At 37.0% G+C, this 25,808-nt stretch overlaps 1 protein-coding gene across 3 annotated transcripts in view; it reads right to left on the reverse strand.

Moving 5' to 3' along the window:
- mcf2 (MCF.2 cell line derived transforming sequence) overlaps positions 1-25,808 on the reverse strand; it is an 80,190-nt gene that overhangs the window by 19,892 nt on the left and 34,490 nt on the right. For all 3 annotated transcript variants that reach the window (XM_031891319.1, XM_031891321.1, XM_031891320.1), the window contains 14 exons: positions 25,526-25,642; positions 24,778-24,927; positions 23,371-23,495; positions 21,010-21,124; positions 19,669-19,788; positions 17,444-17,635; positions 14,394-14,585; positions 13,419-13,590; positions 12,683-12,771; positions 10,759-10,847; positions 6,637-6,703; positions 6,099-6,214; positions 3,987-4,056; positions 2,153-2,245 (listed from right to left, as the gene is read on the reverse strand). In XM_031891319.1, coding sequence (XP_031747179.1) covers positions 2,153-2,245; positions 3,987-4,056; positions 6,099-6,214; positions 6,637-6,703; positions 10,759-10,847; positions 12,683-12,771; positions 13,419-13,590; positions 14,394-14,585; positions 17,444-17,635; positions 19,669-19,788; positions 21,010-21,124; positions 23,371-23,495; positions 24,778-24,927; positions 25,526-25,642 — 1,707 coding nt within the window. The remainder of the gene's footprint in view (positions 1-2,152; positions 2,246-3,986; positions 4,057-6,098; positions 6,215-6,636; positions 6,704-10,758; positions 10,848-12,682; positions 12,772-13,418; positions 13,591-14,393; positions 14,586-17,443; positions 17,636-19,668; positions 19,789-21,009; positions 21,125-23,370; positions 23,496-24,777; positions 24,928-25,525; positions 25,643-25,808) is intronic.

Below are 25,808 nucleotides of genomic sequence, written 5' to 3' on the forward strand. Positions count from 1 at the left end.
ACATTGACGCAAATCAGTATACAACATAATTTGAAGCTACTGTTTCTTTATTTTAGATTTTTTTTTTCGGTTTGTTATAAAGCCATTGTTGAGAGGCCTGCCATAGTGGACAGTTTTGGATTTAGAGGAGTAACACAGAGCTATACTTTGTTTAATAACTCAAAACTGCCTCAACTTCTGTTCATACTGATTTGATTTGTGCTCATATAGATTCAATGATCAGTGGTTCATCTCCTGAAAAGTCTGTCAGGATACATATCCAATTGTCAAAAGACTGGCGCCTGCCTTATGGCTAAACTTTCTCCAGAAGAAGGCATCATTTCAGGCAGAGCTGGTTGACCATGTGTGCAACAGTATTGCCTGGGTTTGGTTTGGAAGGAATGAGAAGGTCAACTTTTAGTTTAACTGTATTGTACAAGGCTGTTTGTAGAGCGTATATCTTTGATCCCATGAGATTTTGGCCTTTTCTAATAACAGTTACTTTCCAAGGGAAGTCTAGAAATACACACACAGCAAAAACACACTTACAGACAGCTGGCAGTCCTTTATGATGCTTTTGGTCACTTAAACATTTTGGAACTACTGGCTTAGAGGCTAAGAAACTGCCAGCTTCTGGCATCAGGGGAGAAAGTATATCAGGGTTTCATTTGGAAGAAATAAGGAAAGCTGTGTTTGGTTTATGTGAAAGAAGCAGGGCTGTGTTTGGTTTAGAGGGAGCGAGAAAGTCTGTATTTAATTTATAAGGGAAAGAAGTGATATTGTGTTTAGATGGTTGAGAATTGATATTATATTACAAACAGGGAGTAGGCCTTTGGTTGAAGGATTGAGAGCAGGGCTTCTGTGAGTTCAGAGGAACACTATTGTGTTAAGTTAGAGGGTGCAGTAGTGTTTCTTTGATTAAGAGGCAAATAGCATTTCTCCCTTTAATCCAAGGAAAGGCAGGTAGGTCTGTCTTTGTTTAAAGGGAGAGCAAAGCTGTTTCTAGTTAAGGGGAGGTAATTGCATAGTAGTGTAATAGTGGAGTTACTCAACCCATACCATACAAGCAGGCAACTGGCATTCATAACAAATGGAAACAATGTGCAAAAAGTCTCAGTCTTGCTTTCATGATGCTTTAAAAAAATGGAATACACCAGACAATCAACCTTGAAAGGAGTTTCAGATGAAAGACAAATGTAAGTCTAAAGCAGAGCTAGAATACCATGATTACAAAAAAAAGGGAGGATAGATCCATATGTAAGGGGAACTAACTGCCCCAACGCTGAATTTTCTATTTTCTGTTATTAGGGTAGTCTCCTCATTGAGTTGCTTGGGTACAGAGGCATTGGCTGACACAAAGGACCATGACCAGGTAGGCTTCTAGTGTGCATGCTGCTTAGCAATGACTGCCAGCTAGGCCGCCACTGAATGTGACATGGTCAAAGGAGCTTTTATAAGAAACTGAAATAAGAGAGTGCATGAGGCAGCTTTTCTTGATCTTTAACTACCATGCCAATGCTAACTTTGAAATAACTACTATGTCTGGTTGTGGGGTAAATCCCACTGAAGTCTAAACTAGGAACTACTATTACAACTGACTGACTGAGAATCTAACTGCACAAATGTGAGCCTCCTTGCTTTGGTTTTCTAACTCTTGAAATCTAATTGCTGGTTGACTGGAACACATTGCCAGTAATGACAGTAATGCCGGTAATGCTTCACTCCACTTTTTACACAGCATGATAAATATACCCATAGATGTAATACATCGAATAAAAGTTATGTCTTAGTGAGAACAAATTTACCAGTAATTAACTCAACTGATAGAAAGGTTTTTGTTGGGAAGTAAGGGAATTATTTACAGACTAATTCTCTGCATATTTTGTTTAGTGACATGTTCATAAATGTCCCCCAATGTGTTTTACTAATGTGCAATAGCATTTCATTAACAACTAACATCTTCCTGAACTATTGAGGAAGGGAACTAACACTATAGTTTTTATGCCACACCCTCACCTTTATTGCTTCAGTTTGTTTGTTATTGCTAATAATCACATATTAATGCTTAAAAAGATCATTTTAAAGGATATGTGAACACAAATAGGTTATTGTATAGCTTATGACTTACAAAGTAGATATTTCATCTAAGGCTGTGATATCAGACCAAAAATACCTGAAAAAATACACTGTCAGAAAACTGTCTCCAAAGGGAATCTGACCGTGGCTTATTCTGGCAGTACTTCTCATACATCTGGAAATCCTCCCTCTGTAAGAAAGAGATAGAAGATAAAAACTCAATTTTTTATTAAACTATTAAACCATTAGTGATATTTCAGCAAGGAAAAACTCAACCCACACCCAACCCTAACCCACAATGCCTTAACACACAAAGGGCCTGATTCACTAAAGTGCGATAAAAATCGCACGCTTTTTTGCGGTAAAAAAGACGCAATAATTTGCGCGCGATTCATCATAGTATTATCGTGTGCGATAAATCACCATTTTCGCATGCGGTATTTCTCGCGCTAGTTTTACTGCATGCGTTAATTTCCGCACTGAAAAGAATACGATCGCATGATTCACTATAACTTTTGCGCGCTAAATATCGCATTCGGCTATGCGAAAATTAACTCCTACTACAGGCAGGCGAAAAATTATAGAAAAGTACAGTAAATGAGTTTTTTGCAATAAAATATAGACTTACAGTGTTATTTATTCAAGTATGTGTCTTTTTACTCAATTTTACTCAAAATTAACACCTACTACAGGCAGGCGATAATTATAGAAAAGTACAGTAAATGAGTTTTTTGCAATAAAATATGGACATTTTTAATACTGTAATTTTCCGCAAGTATTGGCGTGTATGGCTAACATGGCATGCGTTCATTTGCGCGACTATTTATATTTGGCTACAAGTGATGAAATGTTTCGCCAGGCATGGATTCGCAGCGAATTTTTGGACGTGCGTTGAATTTTTTCGCGGCGGATTTTTTCATGCGTTTTGCAAAACAATCCGCCAATGGCAAAACACATGAAAAAATTCGCCACGCAAAAATTCAACGCACATCCAAAAATTTACACAAGCGTCAAAAAATAATAGTCACGGGCAACAATTTTTTTGCCCGCACAACATTTTTGCCGTTTCGTGGATCTTTCGAAAGATTTGCTAATTTTTCACTAAAGATAACCAGAACACATTTGCTCATCACTAGTGGCTACTATTTATAAGCATCTACTATTTATATGATACCATTTATATGCTACCATTTATATGTGGCTAATATTTATATACACCATTTATATGCGGCGACAATTTTTATACACTATTTCTAAGCTACCATTCATATGCAGCGACTATTCGCGTGCGTAATTTAGCGCATGTACCGGCAAATACCGCATTGAAATAGTCTTTGCGAGTTAAATAACACATGCAATATCGCGCTTAAAAAAGCGTGAGTATGCTTATAGTGAATCGTGCGAAAAATCGCCAAAATTAAGACGCGGTAAAATTTATAGCGCACACTAAAAATAGCGCACATTTTATCGCACTTTAGTGAATCAGGCCCAATATGTTGTCATTGCAGCACCCACGCCTATCCTGTACCCACGTCTTTCCGCTCTGTACCTTAGGTTCTAAAACGCACCCAACACAAACCTGCAGTAGTCACCCAACCATAACCCGACTGACCTAAGGGTAAAACCATTGGTCCAAAAGTTGCAAGGGTCAACCTGCACATCACTACCCCCATGTAGCAAATATTTGTTAAAATACAGTGAAGCTGACAGGCTCAAGAACATTCACACAATCAGAACAGATACATATTCAACCACAAACACGAGCAGTTTGTTCCAGTAATTATGGGTATCTGTGATGCCATGATGAAAAAGCATTTGGCACATTATATTCGATCAGATAATAGGAATATGCTTCAAGACTGAGGAACACATAATGGTTAAGGATAAAGCTATGGTTACAAACTGTTCTATGATATCTTTATTGCACTCACCCTTTCAAGGAAGCAAAATCCAACCTTTTCTGGGGCTTCAATGCAACTTTCAAGACTCTGGAGAAATACTCTGTGTCATTAACAAGAAAATACTCTAATTAATTTCTTTTTTACCATATAAGCATGTGCTTAAATATACCTACATCTTTTAAAACAAAAACCAGGGCATTTACCTAATTTAAATAGTACTACAAACTCTTCTGTTAATGTGTGTATACTGTATATATACATATATATCTACAGAAAAGAACAGAGCACACCCTAATAGTAATCAAATGCCCCGGGTGCTTGCAAAAACCATGTATATAGCAAGACAATGAGCCGCACACACAGGGACTTAGTTAGAAAACAAAAATTTTAATGAAAACGATCCAATCGGTTTCATTAAAAAAAAATTTGTTTTCTAACTAAGTCCCTGTGTGTGCGGCTCATTGTCTTGCTATATACATATATATATATATATATATATCTCAAACCAAGGATGGCACACCGCTTCAATTCTTGTCCCGGGTGCACGGTAAAAAATTCAGATATTGCAAAAAAAGACCAGCAACACCGGATCTATTGTAAATAGTAGATTATATTAAAAAATGCATGAACAGCCAACGTTACGTTTCGATCCCCATCGGGACCTTTCTCAAGGGAAACGTAACGTTGGCTGTTCATGCATTTTTTAATATAATCTACTATTTACAATAGATCCGGTGTTGCTGGTCTTTTTTTGCAATATATATATATATATATATCCCCCCACCAATTAAATCACTCTTTCCTTTTCTTTGCTCTCAATCACTCTGCTCAGTAATCCTATAAGGACACAGAATCATTCAGTGATTGCAAGGCACAGTGGGGTCTTCAAGGACAGACTTTCCTAAACTGTGGGGTGCCTCTGGCGGTCAGCTTGGAGGCAGATTAAGCAACTTTTAGGGGCTCATTTAATAACCGTTGATTTTTAATTTTAAACTCAATTTTTGCAGAGAAAAAACACTAACTTTTCTATTTTTACTATGCATCTAAATATCCGAATTTGACAGTTTGCCAGATTAAGCTTGCCAGTCAATGGTAAAGGTCCGTTCCCTTTTCTTGAAGTTTTTCCTTTTGTCTCTACACCCTGTCTCTACAGATTTCGCTGGGTTTTGTCCAAAAAAACAGACTTTTTCTTGAATTGTCACAGCAACAATTTGATAAATTGGGATTTTTTTACAGCGACAATTTGAAAAAGTCGGGTTTATTATGACTTTTCTCACACCATTATTCACCATTTTCTTGTAAATATTAGACATTTGGAAAAATGAGATTAGTTGAATTTGAAGATAAAAAAATGAGAAATAATTTTTTTCTGAATTCAAGTATTTTTGCAGTTAAGAAACTCAAATTTGAGTTATGCTTCAAAAACTCGAATGAAAAAAAAAACTTGAATGTAAAAATTTGGCATCTAAAAGTTTGCGAGTTTCTATAGAAGTTGAAGGGAGTAGCAATAGGCAAAGTAAAGTCATATTTTCAAACTCAAATTTTTAGAGTTTTTAGAGCTTGTAAACTTGAAAAATGTGAGATATTCCATATTTTTTCTTATTAATAAATAAGCGACCATTTGCTATGTGAGTTTATTCAATTTAAAAAAACTAACTTGAATTTACAAACTCAAAAATTGAAAAATAAACCCATACGTATTAAGCTATAAACTCTCATTTTGATAAATCTGCCCCTTAAGTTTGAAAAATTTTAAATTTTTTCACATTACCAAAAAAAATATGTGGATATTACCTTAAAAGCTATTGATCTCAAATGTAGATTTGGCTAAAAAACTGGCATTCAGTATACCAAGGCCACCTGAATCACTTGGGGCCTGCCCTAAATCTTAAGCATAAAATGGGGGCTTAAGGTAAAAGTATATAAAACTTGTATGGAAGGTGAGCCAATTACATCACAATATTCACATTCACAAAAATGTTGTCACTTCAAACTGACAGATAGATTTGCAATGTCTATTTTTGTTCATGTATCTATACACAAATGTAAGAAGCTATATAAAGTATAGACTTAAATAAGCTTGCATGATGGATGGATTTGCCTTTACTGTGACATGTTGGAAGTTTTAAAGTGGTTTCTTACTTATTATGAAATTCATATATCTCCGGCATGTTTCCAAACAGAATGTTCTTCATGTTTCTCAGTGATTGAGGCATAAAGTGCATCATAGCTGGGTTCTCCATTTCTGAACGATATCCCTGTAAAGTAAAACCAAAGGCCCTTAGACCTCCCTTGTTATATCTCACCTAGTTATGTAAATGAAAGTATTGCATGAAAAGAGTAGAGTAGAACTGTCAGGATGTGATAATGAAAAATGTAATAAACTTTTCTTTTGAGCAAGGGTGTCCAACAGCTGATTGTTAAGGATGCTGGGAGTAGTTTGTAACAGTGGAAGCATTTCAGGTTGGGCAGCTAGGTTGGTATACCACAAATTATTTGCTGAATAATTATTGCTTATACTTGCTTATTATTGCTCTTTGTAATTTTGACAGATATAAATAATTACTCAGTGAAATACTCTAAAAAAAAAAGTGGTAATTTACAAATCACAAATTTCATTTCATAACTCTCTGCTTCAAGTGTAATAAACTGATGATGATAACATGGCAGTGGAGCTTACCAGCAGAACAGTGTAGAGTTCTTCCACATAAATCCTTTCTGTTTCTATTAATTCATGGATGACATGCCTATGATATGACAATAAATGAAAAGAAAGAAAAAAACTTCACTGATACAGTCCGTGTCTGGTTGGCACCTGTGTGCAATGTACAATGGGGAATTCCCATTTCCTGGGCTAGAAACACATCGCTTACCAGTTATTTCCTTTCTCAGTAATTGTCTGCATTGCAAATAAAGTGATGACATACAGTGGCTTGCAAAATTATTCGGCCCCCTTGAACTTTTCCACATTTTGTCACATTACAGCCACAAACATGAATCAATTTTATTGGAATTCCATGTGAAAGACCAATACAAAGTGGTGTACACGTGAGAAGTGGAACGAAAATCATACATGATTCCAAACATTTTTTACAAATAAATAACTGAAAAGTGGGGTGTGCGTAATTATTCAGCCCCCTTTGGTCTGAGTGCAGTCAGTTGCCCATAGACATTGCCTGATGAGTGCTAATGACTAAATAGAGTGCACCTGTGTGTAATCTAATGTCAGTACAAATACAGCTGCTCTGTGATGGCCTCAGAGGTTGTCTAAGAGAATATTGGGAGCAACAACACCATGAAGTCCAAAGAACACACCAGACAGGTCAGGGATAAAGTTATTGAGAAATTTAAAGCAGGCTTAGGCTACAAAAAGATTTCCAAAGCCTTGAACATCCCACGGAGCACTGTTCAAGCGATCATTCAGAAATGGAAGGAGTATGGCACAACTGTAAACCTACCAAGACAAGGCCGTCCACCTAAACTCACAGGCCGAACAAGGAGAGCGCTGATCAGAAATGCAGCCAAGAGGCCCATGGTGACTCTGGACGAGCTGCAGAGATCTACAGCTCAGGTGGGGGAATCTGTCCATAGGACAACTATTTGTTGTGCACTGCACAAAGTTGGCCTTTATGGAAGAGTGGCAAGAAGAAAGCCATTGTTAACAGAAAACCATAAGAAGTCCCGTTAGCAGTTTGCCACAAGCCATGTGGGGGACACAGCAAACATGTGGAAGAAGGTGCTCTGGTCAGATGAGACCAAAATGGAACTTTTTGGCCAAAATGCAAAACGCTATGTGTGGCGGAAAACTAACACTGCACATCACTCTGAACACACCATCCCCACTGTCACATATGGTGGTGGCAGCATCATGCTCTGGGGGTGCTTCTCTTCAGCAGGGACAGGGAAGCTGGTCAGAGTTGATGGGAAGATGGATGGAGCCAAATACAGGGCAATCTTGGAAGAAAACCTCTTGGAGTCTGCAAAAGACTTGAGACTGGGGCGGAGGTTCACCTTCCAGCAGGACAACGACCCTAAACATAAAGCCAGGGCAACAATGGAATGGTTTAAAACAAAACATATCCATGTGTTAGAATGGCCCAGTCAAAGTCCAGATCTAAATCCAATCGAGAATCTGTGGCAAGATCTGAAAACTGCTGTTCACAAACGCTGTCCATCTAATCTGACTGAGCTGGAGCTGTTTTGCAAAGAAGAATGGGCAAGGATTTCAGTCTCTAGATGTGCAAAGCTGGTAGAGACATACCCTAAAAGTCTGGCAGCTGTAATTGCAGCAAAAGGTGGTTCTACAAAGTATTGACTCAGGGGGCTGAATAATTACGCACACCCCACTTTGCAGTTATTTATTTGTAAAAAATGTTTGGAATCATGTATGATTTTCGTTCCACTTCTCACGTGTACACCACTTAGTATTGGTCTTTCACGTGGAATTCCAATAAAATTGATTCATATTTGTGGCTGTAATGTGACAAAATGTGGAAAAGTTTAAGGGGCCGAATACTTTTGCAAGCCACTGTAACTACATGTTCTCCTTGGCCACATATTTTATTTTAGCTATTTAATAATATTTTCTTTTTAAGATATCTTATAGATAGTTTGTTGGTCATCAAATTCTGGCTTAGATCACTTTTTTAAATAAATGAATAAATGCTGGTAAAACCCTCAAAATATGGTGCCTATTAGTGATCCTTCTGGCTTAATTTCTCTATATTCTTTCCCCATATTTACTAGACTTATAATATGTTAACATATTTTCACAGTTTCCTTAATATAATACTGACCATTAGTACAATTATTTTCTCTTCTCCTTTAACATTTTTCATTTTTAATAAATCCATGACATATAGTTTGAAAATAGGCAGAGGTGCTGCTCTCACAAAGAGTGTGCCTGTCAGTATTGCACAACAGTATTATGAAGGTGCTGAATGATCATCAGTGTTGGGGCCCTACTAAAATCTATAAGGGTATTCATCACTGGGTTCAGTTACCTTTCTAAAAGTAATTTTTGATCATTTATAGTAGCCTTATAAAATACAATAAAGGGTATCTTATCTTTTATATTTTACACCGCAGTTTTCATAAAAGCATTTATCTATTTTTGGTGTATAATATTGCTTTGTAGCCATGAGGCCATGAGGGGTTTTAATTACTTCTAATTTTTTGGCATTACTGTGCCTTTAAAGGAGCAGTATTCCACCATACCTTTTACATATTTTTGTTTTTTCTTGAGATTAACAAGACAAACAGGGAAACTAAAGCGACTCCATATTTGGTTTTGTTGTGAGGTAGATCATTAGATTACCAGTGCGGATAAGAAGATTTTCTGTAAGCTAATTATCTAGCTTTCAAGGACCATACATGGAGTAGCTTTAGTTTCCCTGTTAATCTTAAGAAAAAAACAAAAATATGTAAAAGGGATGGTGGAATACTGCTCCTTTAAAGGCACAGTAATGCCAAAATGAGAACACTGATTCCCAGCATTATGTCAGGCATAGTTATCTTACATATAGAGATAATTATATCTTTTTTTTATACATTATATGACACTGGAATCAGATATGGGATAAAGCACAGATTTGTTCAGTGCTGGGAAACTGTGCTTAAAGGACATGTAAACCCCACACACAAAAATTTAATCAGTGAACAGCCTCTTTGAAATCTTTCAATACCTGCCACTCTGGTTGTCCAGAGGTTAATAGTAAGGCTGCAGTGTCCCCTTTATCACTTAGATTTCCTTCTCCTCCTGTAACCCACTCGGCCCCCTCCCTCAGGAATTTGCTTTGGCCGTTGGCTTGTGGGCATGCTCAGTTGTTCTAAGCTCAGATTACTAAACACGCCCTCCAGTCTAGCAGCCAGTAAAGAGATGGCATTACTGGTTCCCATAGAAACTCAGCTCTAGCTGTCTGCTTCCATTTTTTTCTCCTGAGCTCAGCTTTACCTACAGTGCTCGAACAAAGCAGAACTTTTATCAGAGACAGTTGTGCCTGTGTGAGCCTGCATTGTTGATGAAATGTATGCTGAATAAGGGTCTGTGTGTGTATGCTGTTCGCAGATTTAAATCTATCTGATTATGTATCAGAGGGAAAATGGCCACCAGGTGAAAGCTGCTATTTGCTTCAGGAAAGTGTGAAAGTGCTGGCAAGCGGAGGGGATATATGCAGTACAAATGATGCCATTTGGGTGGAGGAGACATGCCCAACTGATATATATTGTAGGCAAATGTAGGTTTTACATGTCCTTTAAATCTCCCGACTCCAATTGCAGGAAAAGAACAGGGAGCCTGATTTACACAGATCAGCTAGGATTCTTATTGGAGGAGGATTTTTTTTGCATTTTAATGCAGCTGCTGGCCCTGGAGATTTTGGGAAAAGTTTAGGAAAACCCTTATGTTGCTGGGCTACAGTTTCCAGCATGCCTTTACCTTCATTATATGTTATATTACTCTGGGATTTGTAGTCCAGCAACAGCTGAGTAATTATGTATATGGCAAAAATGGTTCTGTTAATGTGAACTGTTAGATTTGTGAATGTTGTTACAAAAACCATAGATAAAACAGGCATAAGGTATGTTCAACACAAGCCCTATTTACTGAGTTCATGTTGAAAAAGGGGATATACTGCCCTTCTTAATGACAAGTATTTCCTGTAATTACAGTTGTCTTTGTTTTTGTTAAATATTGACAATTGTTCTTATCACTCAAAAATCTTAGTAAACAGTCTTTTGTTAATCAAAATATATCTAATATATATCACTGACAATCATACTTAAATATATACTAAATAAATACCCTTTGAGAATGTCCAAGCTGTCTTCACTCTCCGAAATAAATAATTGCAAAGAATTGCGTCTTTCTTGATAATCATGCATTACTTCAATCTGAAAGAACAAGACAACATGATGCTACAGCATAGAATGTGCTGGATATAACCATTGTGTACTTTATTATTGCCCAAAGTTCATGTATGCAACTTGAATATACTTTTTATTATTTTTTAAATAATACAACTAACATCTAATTTAAGTCTAAATGATAGGGTTTGAAGACAGATGCACCTGTAATATTATTGTCCCCAGTACAGGGCTACATGAACTTAATCTGAAGCTATAGCCCCTAAATCTGACTGAAATTTCATTACAGTTTTACACATACTATGAACTTCCTGGCTTGCAATTATAGATAAGGGGTTATCACCCATAGCTGCTGTAGGTCCAATAAAGTGATCTTTGCTGAATGCTCACAGGTGCCTTCAAGCTGCCCTGTAACTGAAACCCTTGCGCCCCATTGGTAGACAAATTTGACAGTGGACACTACAACTAAATATAGCCCTAATTTCCTGCTGACATAAAAACCTTCAGTGTAGGATGATACATTATGGGGCTAATTTCTCAAAGTCTGAATTTCTGATGTTTTAAGTACGATTGGCAAAAAAAACGTATTGTTAACGATAATTTCTGATGTGCGTTAATTGCGCAAAAATTCATATCGTGGTCGTATGAAAATATCGTGGTTTGATCCAAAAATTACGAAATTTTCGTATCCGAGCGATCGGAAATGGTGCGAAAACCTTTCTGACTTTGAACCTTCAGTGCATGATTTTGGAAGCCTCCCATAGGACTCAATGGCACTCTGCAGCTCCAACCTGGCCCAAGGAAAGTCTCCCATAGGGCTCAATGGCACTCTGCAGCTCCAACCCGGCCCAAGGAAAGTCTCCCATAGGGCTCAATGGCACTCTGCAGCTCCAACCTGACCCAAGGATAGTCTCCCATAGGGCTCAATGGCACTCTGCAGCTCCAACCCGGCCCAAGGAAAGTCTCCCATAGGGCTCAATGGCACTCTGCAGCTCCAACCTGACCCAAGGATAGTCTCCCATAGGGCTCAATGGCACTCTGCAGCTCCAACCTGGCCCAAGGAAAGTCTCCCATAGGGCTCAATGGCACTCTGCAGCTCCAACCTGGCCCAAGGAAAGTCTCCCATAGGACTCAATGGCACTCTGCAGCTCCAACCTGGCCCAAGGAAAGCCTCCCATAGGGCTCAATGGCACTCTGCAGCTCCAACCCGGCCCAAGGAAAGCCTCCCATAGGGCTCAATGGCACTCTGCAGCTCCAACCTGGCCCAAGGAAAGTCTCCCATAGGGCTCAATGGCACTCTGCAGCTCCAACCTGGCCCAAGGAAAGTCACGATACTGAAGCTTGAATGAATAACTAAACTTTCGTTGTTGTTGCGACAAATACGATTTTGCACAAATTGGCGCAAAGTACGAAAAAGTCATGTAAATTAATGAAAATATCGTAGAAAATATGCAAAGTTCTATAAATTTGAAAAAATACAAATTCTTTGGAATCATACCCAATTGTACACTGATAAATCTGCCCCATGTGTTCTTTCCAAGCCCATTGAAGGTTTTTCAAATATATATATAACACATAAAAAACATTTATTAAACCATTTTTCACATAACTAAACTTTTTTTCCCAAAATGAAAGCTGTCATTTTAAGAACTTAAGTCCATCCCTCACACATAACTTGTGAGCACACGAAAATGCTAGGTTACATCAGCCTAATATGTATATACACTGTATATGTGATTTTGATATGCTTTTCTTCTCACAACTTGTTTATGTTTTGGAAGGCAGTCATAGTTTGTTCAGCAGTTTGTTTGATCAGTTAAATAAATAATTCAATATATGAAAACAACTTTTTATGTTGTTACCTTACGTGTTGTTTGTATTTTTCTTGTGGTCCTTTTTCCAGGCAAAGTGATATCAAAAGAAAACTTGAGAGTAGAATTGAAATCCATACCTTTGTTACAAAATCATCAGAAAGGTAGAGTACAATATCAGTTGTAGTTTTTCCACATAATTATGATTATGGTATATATATATATATATATATATATTCTGAAAGTATATGTGCATAAATATACTTTCTATGCACATCCATATCCATATTTAATAGAAGTTGATATATCTCATAATATCAAGAAATAATCAATAAAAATATCATCTTAGTTGGTCCAAAAAAATGTGTTGTTTTGTAGAAATCAATGCAGAATGTATCAGTTTAGGGCAGAGGCTATGCATGTGTAACATTTAGTAAAAGTATATAGTATATGTACCAGTACAACTAAGTACTATAACAGTGAACAAGCAGTGATTATTATATTAATATAATATTAGAGAGCTATGAATGCACAGTTCTACTTACCAGCAATAAAGCTACGGTTGCTAAAACCTTAGGGCAAGGAATGACAAATTCACTGGGGTGGGTGTCAATATGCAAGCCCCCCCACTGAATCCATTTCTCCTTGTCTTTTAAGTACAGCAGCATCATTTAATGCAGCTAGGAAGTGGGAAGACAAGTTGTGCTCATCTACAGACAAATGTAACTCTAGTAAGCTGCTGGGACAAGTAACAATATAACTACATAAACTGTGAAGGGCACATTACCATGTTTTGGGGAGAACAGTGGGGATTTTGCTCTGGAAGGAGTCTCAGGACGAGGAGCGACCAGCTGGACTGGTCTTGCTTGCTTATCAGCCAATTTCTTAAGGCAACTTTGCCTGTTCTCAAATAGACCTCGAACATTTTCTATCTTGTTATGAACACTTTGGATCTGAGTCTGTGAATTAAAAATAAACATGAAGAAAATGTATGCACTGAACTATAGTCACACCTCACCAATGAACTGCAGTTATGCCTATCAGGATATTTCTATATGCCTGCAATAACTCACTTAGACTATAAGTCCTATAAGAAATGTTCTATGTTTGCTAAGTGAACTGGTTCTTCCCTTTTATTATACTATAATTATAAAGATGTAAGTAAGAAAGGACAGTGACACCAAGGGGCACATTTACTAATCCACGAACGTCCGAAAAGTGTCCAAATGCGTTTTTTTCGTAATGATTGATATTTTGCGATTTTTTCGTAAATTGTCGCGACTTTTTCATAGCCGTTACGACTTTTTCGTAGCGTTACGACTTGCACGAATTGTCGCGACTTTTTCGTAGCCGTCACGCTGAGTACGAAAGTTTCAGATTCATTCAAGCTTCAGTATTGTCCCATAATCATGCAAAGTCTGAAAGTTTTGCCCACCGTTTATGAGCGCTCAATACGAAAAAGTTGCGTCAATATACGAGCAAATCGTAACGGCTACGAAAAAGTCACGACAATTCGCGCAAGTCGTAACGGCTACGAAAAAGTCGTGACAATTTACGAAAAAGTAGTAACGGCGAAGAAAAAATCGCAAAAAATACGAAAAAGTCGCAAAATGTTTGTTTCCAATCCGAATTTTTCCCATTCAGATTCGTGGATTAGTAAATCAGCCCCCAAGTGTAACTTCAGGCGGGTATGCATTTGCTCAGACATTATTAGGCAAGTATCTCCCCACCATAACTCCCATTTTTAAAAAGTATACTTTACCTTTAGTTCATCTGTTAAAATACTCTCATATTCATACTCCAAGGTCTGTGGATCATAAGTGGAATAGGGACTGGCATTTTCAAGAAACTTTTCAAGATCCAGAAGAGCTTTATGCGCACCTTCCTTTGACTGGCACTTATCCATTTGCTGGTTAGCTAAGAAATATGCACCTTTATCACAGCATTCAGTGACCTGCACAACAGAAAGAGCAAAGCTGAGCATGCTACAAACCCCTCTATTTATTTGCATTTCTGTTTTTTACTTCATATTAAATTCTATTATTTTCACAGTCAAGTGGTAACAGAAAGAGGGCCAAAACCACTAATGGGGGAACGTAATAAAAGTTAGCAGAAGAAATATGCCCTTCCTGAGGAAGGTCAGTTTATATAAAACCTATTTCTGCAATTAGAGTTTACGCATTCTGCCTTGGTTTATTGAGTGCAAACACCTTCCCCATGAGCTGATATATATCATTTAAATATCTATTTACACATAAACTATATATTTTGACAGCTTGACAATTGATCTATGTCCCTCCAGCAAGTTACTTATTACATAAGAATAAATAGCATGGGGCTTACAATATATTAAAATAAAACATTTTCAATGGCTTTAAATACATTTGTAAACTGATGTGCTATTAAAATTGGTATATGTCTGACTGTTTACATTCTCAACACTCCTGGCTCCTATAATGTTGCAAGAATTGACTCATTTTGCATTGTTTAAAAAGTCAGACCTAGTGAACAGAAAGGTATGCAATTACTTTAACCTCCAATGAAAATGTATACAGGGATAGGACCTGTTATCCGGAATTCTCAGGACTTGGGGTTTTCCCGTAACTTGGATCTCCATACTTTAAGTCCATTGAAAATCATTTAATCAGTAAGTAAACCCAATATGATTGTTTTGTCACTGTGACGTGATGAGCAAAATTTTTCACCAGGTTTTAAAGGGGACCTGTCACCCTAAGAAATAATTCCAGATTGTTTTCACATGTTTGTAAAACAAAATAAACTTAATTTACACCATATAAATGAGTTTAATCTTATTTTCTTCAGTCTTGGAATTCACCGTTGCAGCAATCAGGCAGGCACCATATTGTGGACATTGTTATTAAGGCAAGCTTTGCATCCTGCCAAAATCTTGTTTCTGTGCCAGTATGGGGGGACCTGATACCCATATTCATGCACTGGTTACACAATTAGATTGTGAGGAGGGAGGGGGAATGAGGAGTGCAGCAACATCTAAGAAGTTCTGAATTGAAAGGGAAAGTAACTGCCTAAGGCATAGAGTCGGGGTAAGCAATATATGATTGACAGTTGGAATTTTTAAATGCTTTTATAATGAGTATAGATGTGTTAATTAAAAAATGAGTTTGGGGTTCATATTTAATTTAAAATGGGCTTTTATTGTACTGCTTTTTATGCCTGGGTGACAGGTCAACTTTTACTGCAAAAAAAATACCACAAATAGACTCCTGCTACATCCATTGACTACAATGCATTATGGGAATTTCGCTGTTTTGCAGATTTTTTTGGTGAAGCGAAACAGGACAGATTTGCTCATTATTAATTGAAGGGGACCTGTCACCCTGCAAAATAACTCCAAATTCTTTTCCACCGGGTTAGTCAAGCATTACAAACTTCACTTGCACTATATAAATTATTTAAATAAGTTTCCTCCAGTATTGGAATTGCACAATGACAGCAAGCAGGCAGGTGCCATTTTGTGGGCACTGTCATTAAGGCAAGCTTTGCATCATACCAAAATCTTGTGTATGTGCCAGAATGTGGGACCTGATGCACATGCACTGGCTACACAATTAGTTGTTGAGGAGGGAGGGTGAAAAGTGGGTGCTTAATGGAAAGTGAAAGTATTTATCTGCCCCTCTGTCTAAGGCATAGAGGTGAGGAAGACAGTGAATGCCTTTATAATGGGTATGGATGTGTTATGAAAAAAATGAATTGGGGTTTCATGTTTAAGGAAAAAGAAAAAGTTATAAAAAGGAATTTTATAACTTTTGATGTCTGGGTGACAGGTCCCTTATATCTTAGGTACTGCTTATTATTTAAACAAGTGATCCCTAACCAGTGGCGCGGGGACAATGTGTTGCTCACCAACCCCTTGGATGTTGTTCTCAGTGCCCCCAAACCAGGTAGTTATTTTTGAATTCCTGAACTGAATAAAAACAAGATTTACTACCAAAAAAAGCCTCCTGTGAGCCGATAGGGTGCATAGAGGCTACCTAATAGCCAATCTTGGCCCTTATTTGGCACCTTCATGAACTTTTATGATGCTTGTGTTGCTCTCCAAGTCTTTTTACATTTGACTGTGGCTCACGAGTAAGAAAGGTTGGGAACCCCGATTTAAACTATTGCTTTGTTTGTACAAGGAGAAAGGAAATCATTTTTTAAAAATCAGAATGAAATTATTAAAATGGAGTCTATGAGAGATGGCCTTCCCATAATTTGGAGCTTTCTGGATCACAGGCTTCCAGATAAGGGATGCCAAACCTGTACTGAAAAGATGATTAGAATTACGTTCAATCACTTTTTGGTAGGAGGGCTCCTTTAACAAAAAATACTAAAGGGCACTCATTAAGCTTATTTGGGTATCAGATTGAACTGCTATTAGAATCTATGTCATCTGGTCCTCTGCAACAAATCGGCAGCACAGATTCTATGTTGGTATAAGGTAAAAAGTTAAATGATGTAGAGAGAAAAGCAAATTTTCCAACCCGAAAATTGTAAGTGGCTACATGTCAATGGATTACATATGCATACTATCCTCATATAATCCTCTGTTCCATACAAAACATGTATTTCTGAATGTCAGCAATAAGTAGCACAAATGTCTTTTTTAGATACTGTGTATATTTTCCGCTTTTGCAATTTGGAAGCCGACAAGGCAGCAATGGTAACACAGCTGTTAATCATATCTCCCATCACCATGATATAAGATCTAATGGGAACCGATGTCAGAAAGCCACTGTGCTGAACATTACACTAATATGAATATATGATGAGATAATAATCAACAGGCCCGACCTGCTGTAATCGTGTGTGGAGTTCAAGTGTAGTGGAGAGCTGAGCATACTTCCTTTTGATCTCTTCAGATAAAACGTCCGACATGTGCCTTAGCTCATTACACTGCTGGCATATTAAATTAAGAGCATAATGATGATTCACAGCGAGCTGGTGTCCATGTAAAATTACCATCTGTGATCTTCTTATTAATTCCTGTCAGATAAACACAAGATTTCATGCATTTCATTTAATACAAGTTCATTTTTGACATGTTCAAGCAAGTGGGACATCTTATTATGGAGAAAAGAGAAAGAGTTAGACCTAACACTTTGGGGCCCATTTACTTACTCACGAACGGGCCGAATGCGTCCGATTGCGTTTTTTTCGTAATGATCGGTATTTTGCGATTTTTTCGGAAAATTATCGCGACTTTTTCGTTACCAATACGATTTTTGCGGAAAAACGCAAGTTTTTCGTAGCCATTCCGAAAGTTGCGATTTTTTCGTAGCATTAAAACTTGCGCGAAAAGTTGCGATTTTTTCGTAGTGTTAAAACTTGCGCAAAACGTTGCGCCTTTTAAGTTTTAACGCTATGAAAAAAGCGCAACTTTTCGCGCAAGTTTTAACGCTACGAAAAAATCGCAACTTTCGGAATGGCTACGAAAAACTCGCGTTTTTTCGCGCAAATCGTATTGGTAACGAAAAAGTCGCGATAATTTCCGAAAAGTCGTAAAGGCGCCGAAAAAATCGCAAAAAATACGAAAAAGTCGCAAAATGTTCGTTTTCCAATCGGAATTTTTCCAATTCGAATTCGTGGGTTAGTAAATCAGCCCCTTTGGGTCCTACGGGAGAAAAGCGCTTTACAAATGTTTGTTGTTGTTGTTACATAGTTACATAGTTACATAGGGTTGAAAAAAGACCATTGTCCATCAAGTTCAACCCATCCAAGTAAACCCAGCACACCTAACCCACACCTACCAATCTATACACTCACATACATAAACTATAAATACAACCACTAGTACTAACTGTAGATATTAGTATCACAATAGCCTTGGATATTCTGCTTGTTCAAAAACTCATCCAGGCCCCTCTTAAAGGCATTAAATAAGTCTGCCATTACCACATCACTAGGAAGGGCATTCCACAGCCTCACTGCCCTCACCGTGAAAAACCACCTAGGCTGCTTCAAATGGAAGCTCTGTTCCTCTAATCTAAAGGGGTGACCTCTGGTGTGCTGATTGTTTTTATGGGAAAAAAGAACATCCCCCAACTGCCTATAATCCCCTCTAATGTACTTGTACAAAGTAATCATTAAGTGCTTCTAGGGAGAAATATGGTGGTCAAAATGAAATACCTGTACTCCTCCAGACAGTTCCCATTTAAGCAAAAGAAACATTTTTGTGAAGGTTCTCATTCATCCAGGTCATAGTATCTCTATTATAATAAGTTAAATCAACTGGACTTGCTGTTTGTTTTCTTTTTTTTTTGTTTTTCTCTTTTGGAGACATTTTGCAAGTCATCTGACTGGCTTTCTCAATTCAGAATGACTTGTACAAAGATCTTCCTGGAATAAATACCCTGGAATCTTGCTCCATTCAGCATAATCATAACCAAAATCACGTATGATTGGAGCTATGACGTAATATTTAACCTTCCAGTGAGAGGTGCCAAAACAGCATTGTATATGGCAATGTCACAACCCCCGGCCTCTACTCAAATTTGGTATTTCCATTTTAAAAAGAAAATATTCTGCCTGTAGCAACTGCTAGTGTTATAGTGATCAAAATTAAGTCAAAATAATCTTTCATCTAAAGATATGCCCTTTCTTTTTAACACCTATAAAACTAAATGATCTAAGACTTCAGTACTGTTCAGAGTGGGTTCCAGATATCTTATGCCGACCAGCAGATGATCCCCCAGTGACTGTCCAAGCACATATTCCTTGTTCTGGCCACAGACTAACTGCAGCCATAGGATGATACTGCAGGATATTTCTAGTGACTTTCTTGAGGTAATTAAATAAAATTAAAGTCTTCAGCGAGGAACAGCACAGCAAAGTAGGAATCACTTACAGAATTCTGGCTTTATAATACAGCCTTGGTTTAGGCTTGCAAGATAATATTTATTTGATAAAATGTGAATAAATGCTGTGACCATTTTACCCCATCTCTGTCTCCTGGTGTTTCATGAAGGTATGTAACGCCTATCATTACATTAGGGCAGAGAGTACAACATCTCACTCACCTGTGACCTTTCCTCAAGGTTACTTAAATCCATTAGCCTTTGCCGTACTTCTGATGCATTATCTCCTGTATCTGGGATATTTTCGTGCTGGGACCTCAAATATTCAGTGCCATTCTTCAGCTTTAAAAAAAAAAACAGATGACAATATAAAATGAACATTCAAATGTGATGTTCATATCTCACAAAGTTCCTTTTATTGAGAAATGTGCAATTTCAAACACACACACACATATATATATATATATATTAAAGAGGCTATTCAGTGTGATGCATTAATATTCTAAGTCAGTCTGCAATTGGTCTTTTATCAGTTATTAAGCCTTCTGTTCAGCAGCTCTCCAATTTCAGTAGCTATTTGGTTGCTGGGGTTTTGTTTACCTTAGCAACCAGGCCGTGGTTTAAATAAGAAACTGAAATACAAATTGCAGAGGGAGTTAGGTTTTAATTTTTGGAGGTGGACATCTCCCTTAAGATGACTGCTTTGGTTAAAAAATGACTAAACAAAAATAACATTTAACAAAAAAAATGACAAATAACTACATTTCTAGCTAGATACTTAGAAATTGTCTCTGGTACCCACATTTGCATAGATGATCCCTCATTATACTCAAGTATATTTATTTTATCTCAGAAAAATCAGAGGCATAAATTGTGGCATCTATATCAAATCACACATCCTGAACTTAAAACCTGTGTTTCTTGGCAATAACACTGACAACATCATAAATAAAATTGTGCAAGTATTTTGCCTGGTGTTGTGTGAATTAAAACCAATGCTCAGTGGTGGAAGTTATTACTACACACCCATGTTGCCTCCTATACAATGGAGCCTGACTATGCACACAGAGAGGCAATAGAACACCTTCTGAATGTGCAGGTACATAAACAAAAACAGATAAAAATGTAAAAGCCTTGACTTATGTGAGTAGATGACATTTCATGCAGTTTGTTTCTTATTATCCAGAACTTACATGTTATTTTCCTTTGATATGGTGCCATGAATACTTAAACAAAACTTATTTTAGAGGGGTAATTCACAAAATATTATAGGTCTTTCACTTACTACACCACAGTGGAGCGTAATCACCATGTTTTTACCCACAATGCAGCATTTTCCCCCATTATTCCAGGGTTATTTCAGTTTCCAAGATAATACACACAGAGAGGTACCAGCATACAAAAATATAGCAAGTGATAATTAGGTAGGACTGCCACAGGGGGTTAAAGTTAAAGTCGGTATGATGGCTTAGTAATCTTATGATCATAGTTAGATCATGTTGTGACTACAAAGCTCTATTTTTGAATATTCACAAAGTGCGTTTACATTATGTGTAATTTTACCTCTTCGAAATGTTGCTCAAACTTCAAAAGTTCTAAATACTGCTCCATTTTTAGCTGGTGCTTCTCCCAAAACCCATCAAACGCTGTCTCCATTTCATGCAACTGTGCCAGTAACCTAAAAGTATATACAATTGTTTTCAAAATTATATCAAATGTATGTCATTTATAATACAAATATATAACAGATATGACATGGGGCATATATAGATATATATAAATATAATAAGACAAAAAAGTGTCAGCACTCACAGGATTTAAATTATTTGAAAAAAGATACATTTTATTACAAAATATGAAAAAGAAACATTACAGACCTCAATGTTTCAGTCCCCCACAGGGACTTTCGTCAGGAGGCAGAGAAAAGACAGTACAGGTCAGGTACTTTTTTGTCTTATTGTACATGTATATTTGCTCTTGCACCCAGGTATAATCATTGTTAGTGGTGTGCACCAACTGGCTGTCTATATATATATATAAGAAACAAATCCAATAAAAGGGTTGTTCACCTTTGAGTTAACTTTTAGTATGATGTAGAGAGTAATATTCTGAGACAATTTCTGAGGCATTTGGTCTTCATTTGTTTATTTGTGCTTTTTTGAAAATATTTTATTTTTGTTCAGCAACTCTCCAGTTTCGAATTTTAGTTGTTATCCTGGGTGCTAGGGTCCAAATTACAATGTGAGACTTGAATATGAATAGGAGAGGGTCTGAATAGAAAAGAGAAGTAATAAAAAGTAACAATAACAATAAAATTGTAGCCAACAATAGTTTTTGACCACCATTTAAAAGCTGGAAAGAACCTGAAGAAGAAGGCAAATAATTTAAAAAACTGTACAAAATAAATAATGACCAATTGAAAAGTTGGTTAGAATTGGCCATGCTACAACACACTAGAAGTTAACTTAAAGGTGAACCACCCCTTTAACAAGTCCTTATTGGGGCACAGTGCATAAAAATGAATTGGGTATATTTAGTATATGACATACAACATATTAACGCCCCACTACATCATAACAAAACACAATGTGATTGTTATAGTATATAATAAATGATCAAAGAGCAATCTCTGCTGCCATTTTTATTATGAATGATCCCAAGGGATTGCCATCCCTCATATGTATTCATGTAATTTCTTTTAATTGTAATCACATTAATTTCAAAAACATAAATGGCTCCAGATTATTGCCATGAATACCCTAGCTGGTACTCATCCCTTGGCTCTTTACACACACACAACAGCGCATTTATACTGAGAAAAACACAAATAGTAATTCAATCTCTTCCTCGTTGGCATGAGTATCAGTAAGAATTTTGGGTAATAAAGTGTAGCTACTTTTCTAGAATTCATGATTTCTGATTTGGTGAATGTTATGTTCTCTTCTTATAAATGTGTTGTAATTGTTACAATGGAACTATAAAAAGTCATATTTTAGTGTGCGATTGGTAATGCTATTTTTTAATTAAGTGCAGTAGTAGCTGGCAGCTTACCAAATCTGTGGCAAAATGTAATTGGTTATAATGTAAAATAAGCACTGGGCTTGGGAATGTTACACAGCCTGTGTCACCTTGCTTAGCTCTACGGGCACCTCATTATATTAAGCACATCTAATTGGCCTAAAGAATGTACAAATACAAATCATTATATGGATGTGTAACAGGATTTCAAGGTGCTTGGAAAAATTTCCATACGAAGGATTTTATACTGGCCAATGGAGGAAGCTAAGCATTTGTAATTTAATCACATGGATAACCACAGATTACCTTCCCTAAATCCTTCCTTGGTAAATTGAAGAGAAAGCAATGATTTAGGCTGAATTGCATTTAAGAAATGTGCTGGCTTTGCTGTAAGTGTTTCTCCTTTTTATATAATGGCAATACTTTGTTTTATTCTGAGTGTATACTGCATGTATTTATTTATTGTGGCTATATAAAGTATTCACCAGTACAGGCTTTTGTGTGAGGAATGCAAAGACCCCTGCTTTCACTAGCAGAAACCACTGGAAGTATGAAGTATTCAACTGTTCCTGCTCTGTACTGCCATCATGATGAATAAGACAAACACGCACTTCAAACATATTAACCATTTTATTATTTGGCACTTGGAGGGAAAAAAACAAATAGATTGATTTGGTTATTCTTTGATGAAGAGAACCTTCCTAGGCTGATTCCTCAAAAATATTGTGAATTATACCTATATATACTATAACACATTATAGTATATACATTTAATCCTATACTACTAGAAATAACCTTTTCCCTACTAAATTGAACATATAAAAATATATATTATTTATTATATATATTATTATGTCACAATATATTCATATTTATAGCCTCCCAAAGTGGAGGCTCATTACAAACCTCTGGACTGTCTCCCAGTCCCCATTCTTTTCACAGTGCTGCCCTTCTTCCACTAATGTTGGGGTTGGCCCATCCAAGCTGTTCAGAAGCAAGCTGCCTTCTCTCATCACTGACATAATGCCCTCCTGTAATAACCAAACAAAATGTGAGTGCTTCTAGGCAAGTGAGGGTTTATGTACTGTATATTACAGAACAGTTGAAGAAGAAAATGTTCTTCTTATTAAGCCTGCTACTCCTCAGAGATTTTACATCATTTGCTTGCCACAGGCAACTATACTTGTGCTATTTAGCATCTATCTTTGTAAATCAGCCCTAGCAACTGTCTGCCTGTCTGCTTAAATCACCAACTGTTTTAAAGTTATTTGTAAATAAAGTTCTTAACCATCAAGCTAACCCTTTGCTGGATTAGGGGGGCAGGGGTGTATTGATATGGTTGCAATGTGGATCTAATTTAATCCAGACATCTGGTTAAAAGTACACTGCTAGAACAGTTATATGACACTGATGTTTAATATTAATGTTATGTATGTATTTTTATATAAGTATTTGTTAAGAGTATAAGATTACCTTGTTAATCAAACTATTACATATATTGCTCTGGCCAAATTGTATTCCATCACAAACAGTGTGTTTCCGTTGTTTACTTGGTTGTTCTTGCCAAGATGCTGAATGTGATTCCTGCACTTATGAGTAGATGGAGTCACTATTGATCCACATAGAAAACATAAGGCCATTACTGTTTTAGTGAACTGACCATAAATGATTATATAATGTCCATCAATACAATGGTCTGTAAATATAATACCACTAAACAGATGAGAGGAAGACAGGGATTATGCCAAAATAAACACCCTAATCCATTTCTGACATTTGTGATCAGACTGGTATCCACCAAATCACCGCAGTTAGCATGATGAAAACAGAAACTCTTTAACTGTGTACTGCTTCTTGCCTTGCATAGTGTTAACCCTTTTGAAATAAAAAAACCTTTTCAAATAAAAAATAACAAAAGTGGTATAAAGGTGATACCTTTATTGGCTAACTAAGATAATCATAGCAAGCTTTCAGAACATTTTAGTTCCTTTTTCAAGCTGATAAAAAAGGAACTAAAATGTTCTGAAAGCTTGCTATGGTTATCTTAGTTAGCCAATAAAGGTATCACCTTTATATCACTTTTTTTATTTTTTATTTCAGAAGGGTTACCCTGTAACATTTTGACAGGCTAGCATGGTAACATTCCACAAGATATATAAGATCATGTTGATCTTAACTGAAATCATGGAGGCTTGGTTGTTTTTTTTAACACATGCTATCTTTGCCAAGACTGTATACACTATACATAAAGTGAAATGCCTGCTCCTGTGATTGCTGCTATAATCTGTCTTCATAAAATCTATTTATATATACCTTCAGCTGGAAGTATTTTTCATTGCGAACAGCAAGAATATGTTCAATTGAATACACGTCCCGGGGTAGCTCAGTCTCAGCCAGTTCTGTCCCAAAAGACTGTAGCCTTTGTGCAATCTCCTTTACAGTCAGTGCAAAACCCTCTATAGCCTGGGAACAAATGAAACAAGAGTAACCTCTTACATAAATGCTATATGGATATTTTCTCTTCATTATAGATAAGGGACCTGTTTTCCAGAATGTGCTAGAGCAGGGGTCCCCAACCTTTTTAGCGCCAGGGACCGGGCGTGCGCTTTATTTGCACCTTTGTGCACGCGTTATGTTCTCCACGCCTTATGCATGCATTTTGTTGCGCCTTCTTGTGTGTGGCACGCTATTTTGAGCCTTTACATGTGCAACGCGGGAACCGCTGCGGCCCGGTGCCTACCCGTCCAGGGCCTGGAACTGGTCCGTGGCCCGGCGGTTGGGGACCCCTGTGCTAGAGGTTTTTTTTTAATATTTCTTGAATTTTCCAGATAAAAAATGGCTGAAAAAAACATCCACACCACTCCCTGTGTCAGAATTTCTGTTTGTAAACACTTAAAAACAGATAGCATGCAGGTAGATAATGTTAATTCTCATAATTGGCTAATGGGAAAAAGTGTAATTTGTACAAAACAAATAGGGATTGGGGGAAGAAGATGCTGAGACTAGATATTTCATTCAATTAAATAAATAAATAAATAAAGTAGCACTGCATGAAACCCACCGTTCTGCAAATAACCCAGTCACTGTGCCTGTAATCGAATGTACCTCCGAACTCAGGTGTTAGCTGCTTTTCATCAATGTAATGTAACAAGTCTGATGCAGAGCTCAGCATAACAACCTAAAAAAACAATCAACAAATAAAACAATCAAAAAAAACAACTGGCTCAGGATGGATAAAACCCAATGAAATGTCAAACAGAATAGTGAGCATTGATGAATTAAAAAGCCTATGCAATCATTGTATGTGCATGTTAACATTAATACTGGCAAAGATGGTGGATAGA

This window comes from Xenopus tropicalis, chromosome 8 (assembly GCF_000004195.4).
Source record: "Xenopus tropicalis strain Nigerian chromosome 8, UCB_Xtro_10.0, whole genome shotgun sequence".
Classification (NCBI taxonomy): Eukaryota; Metazoa; Chordata; class Amphibia; order Anura; family Pipidae; genus Xenopus; species Xenopus tropicalis.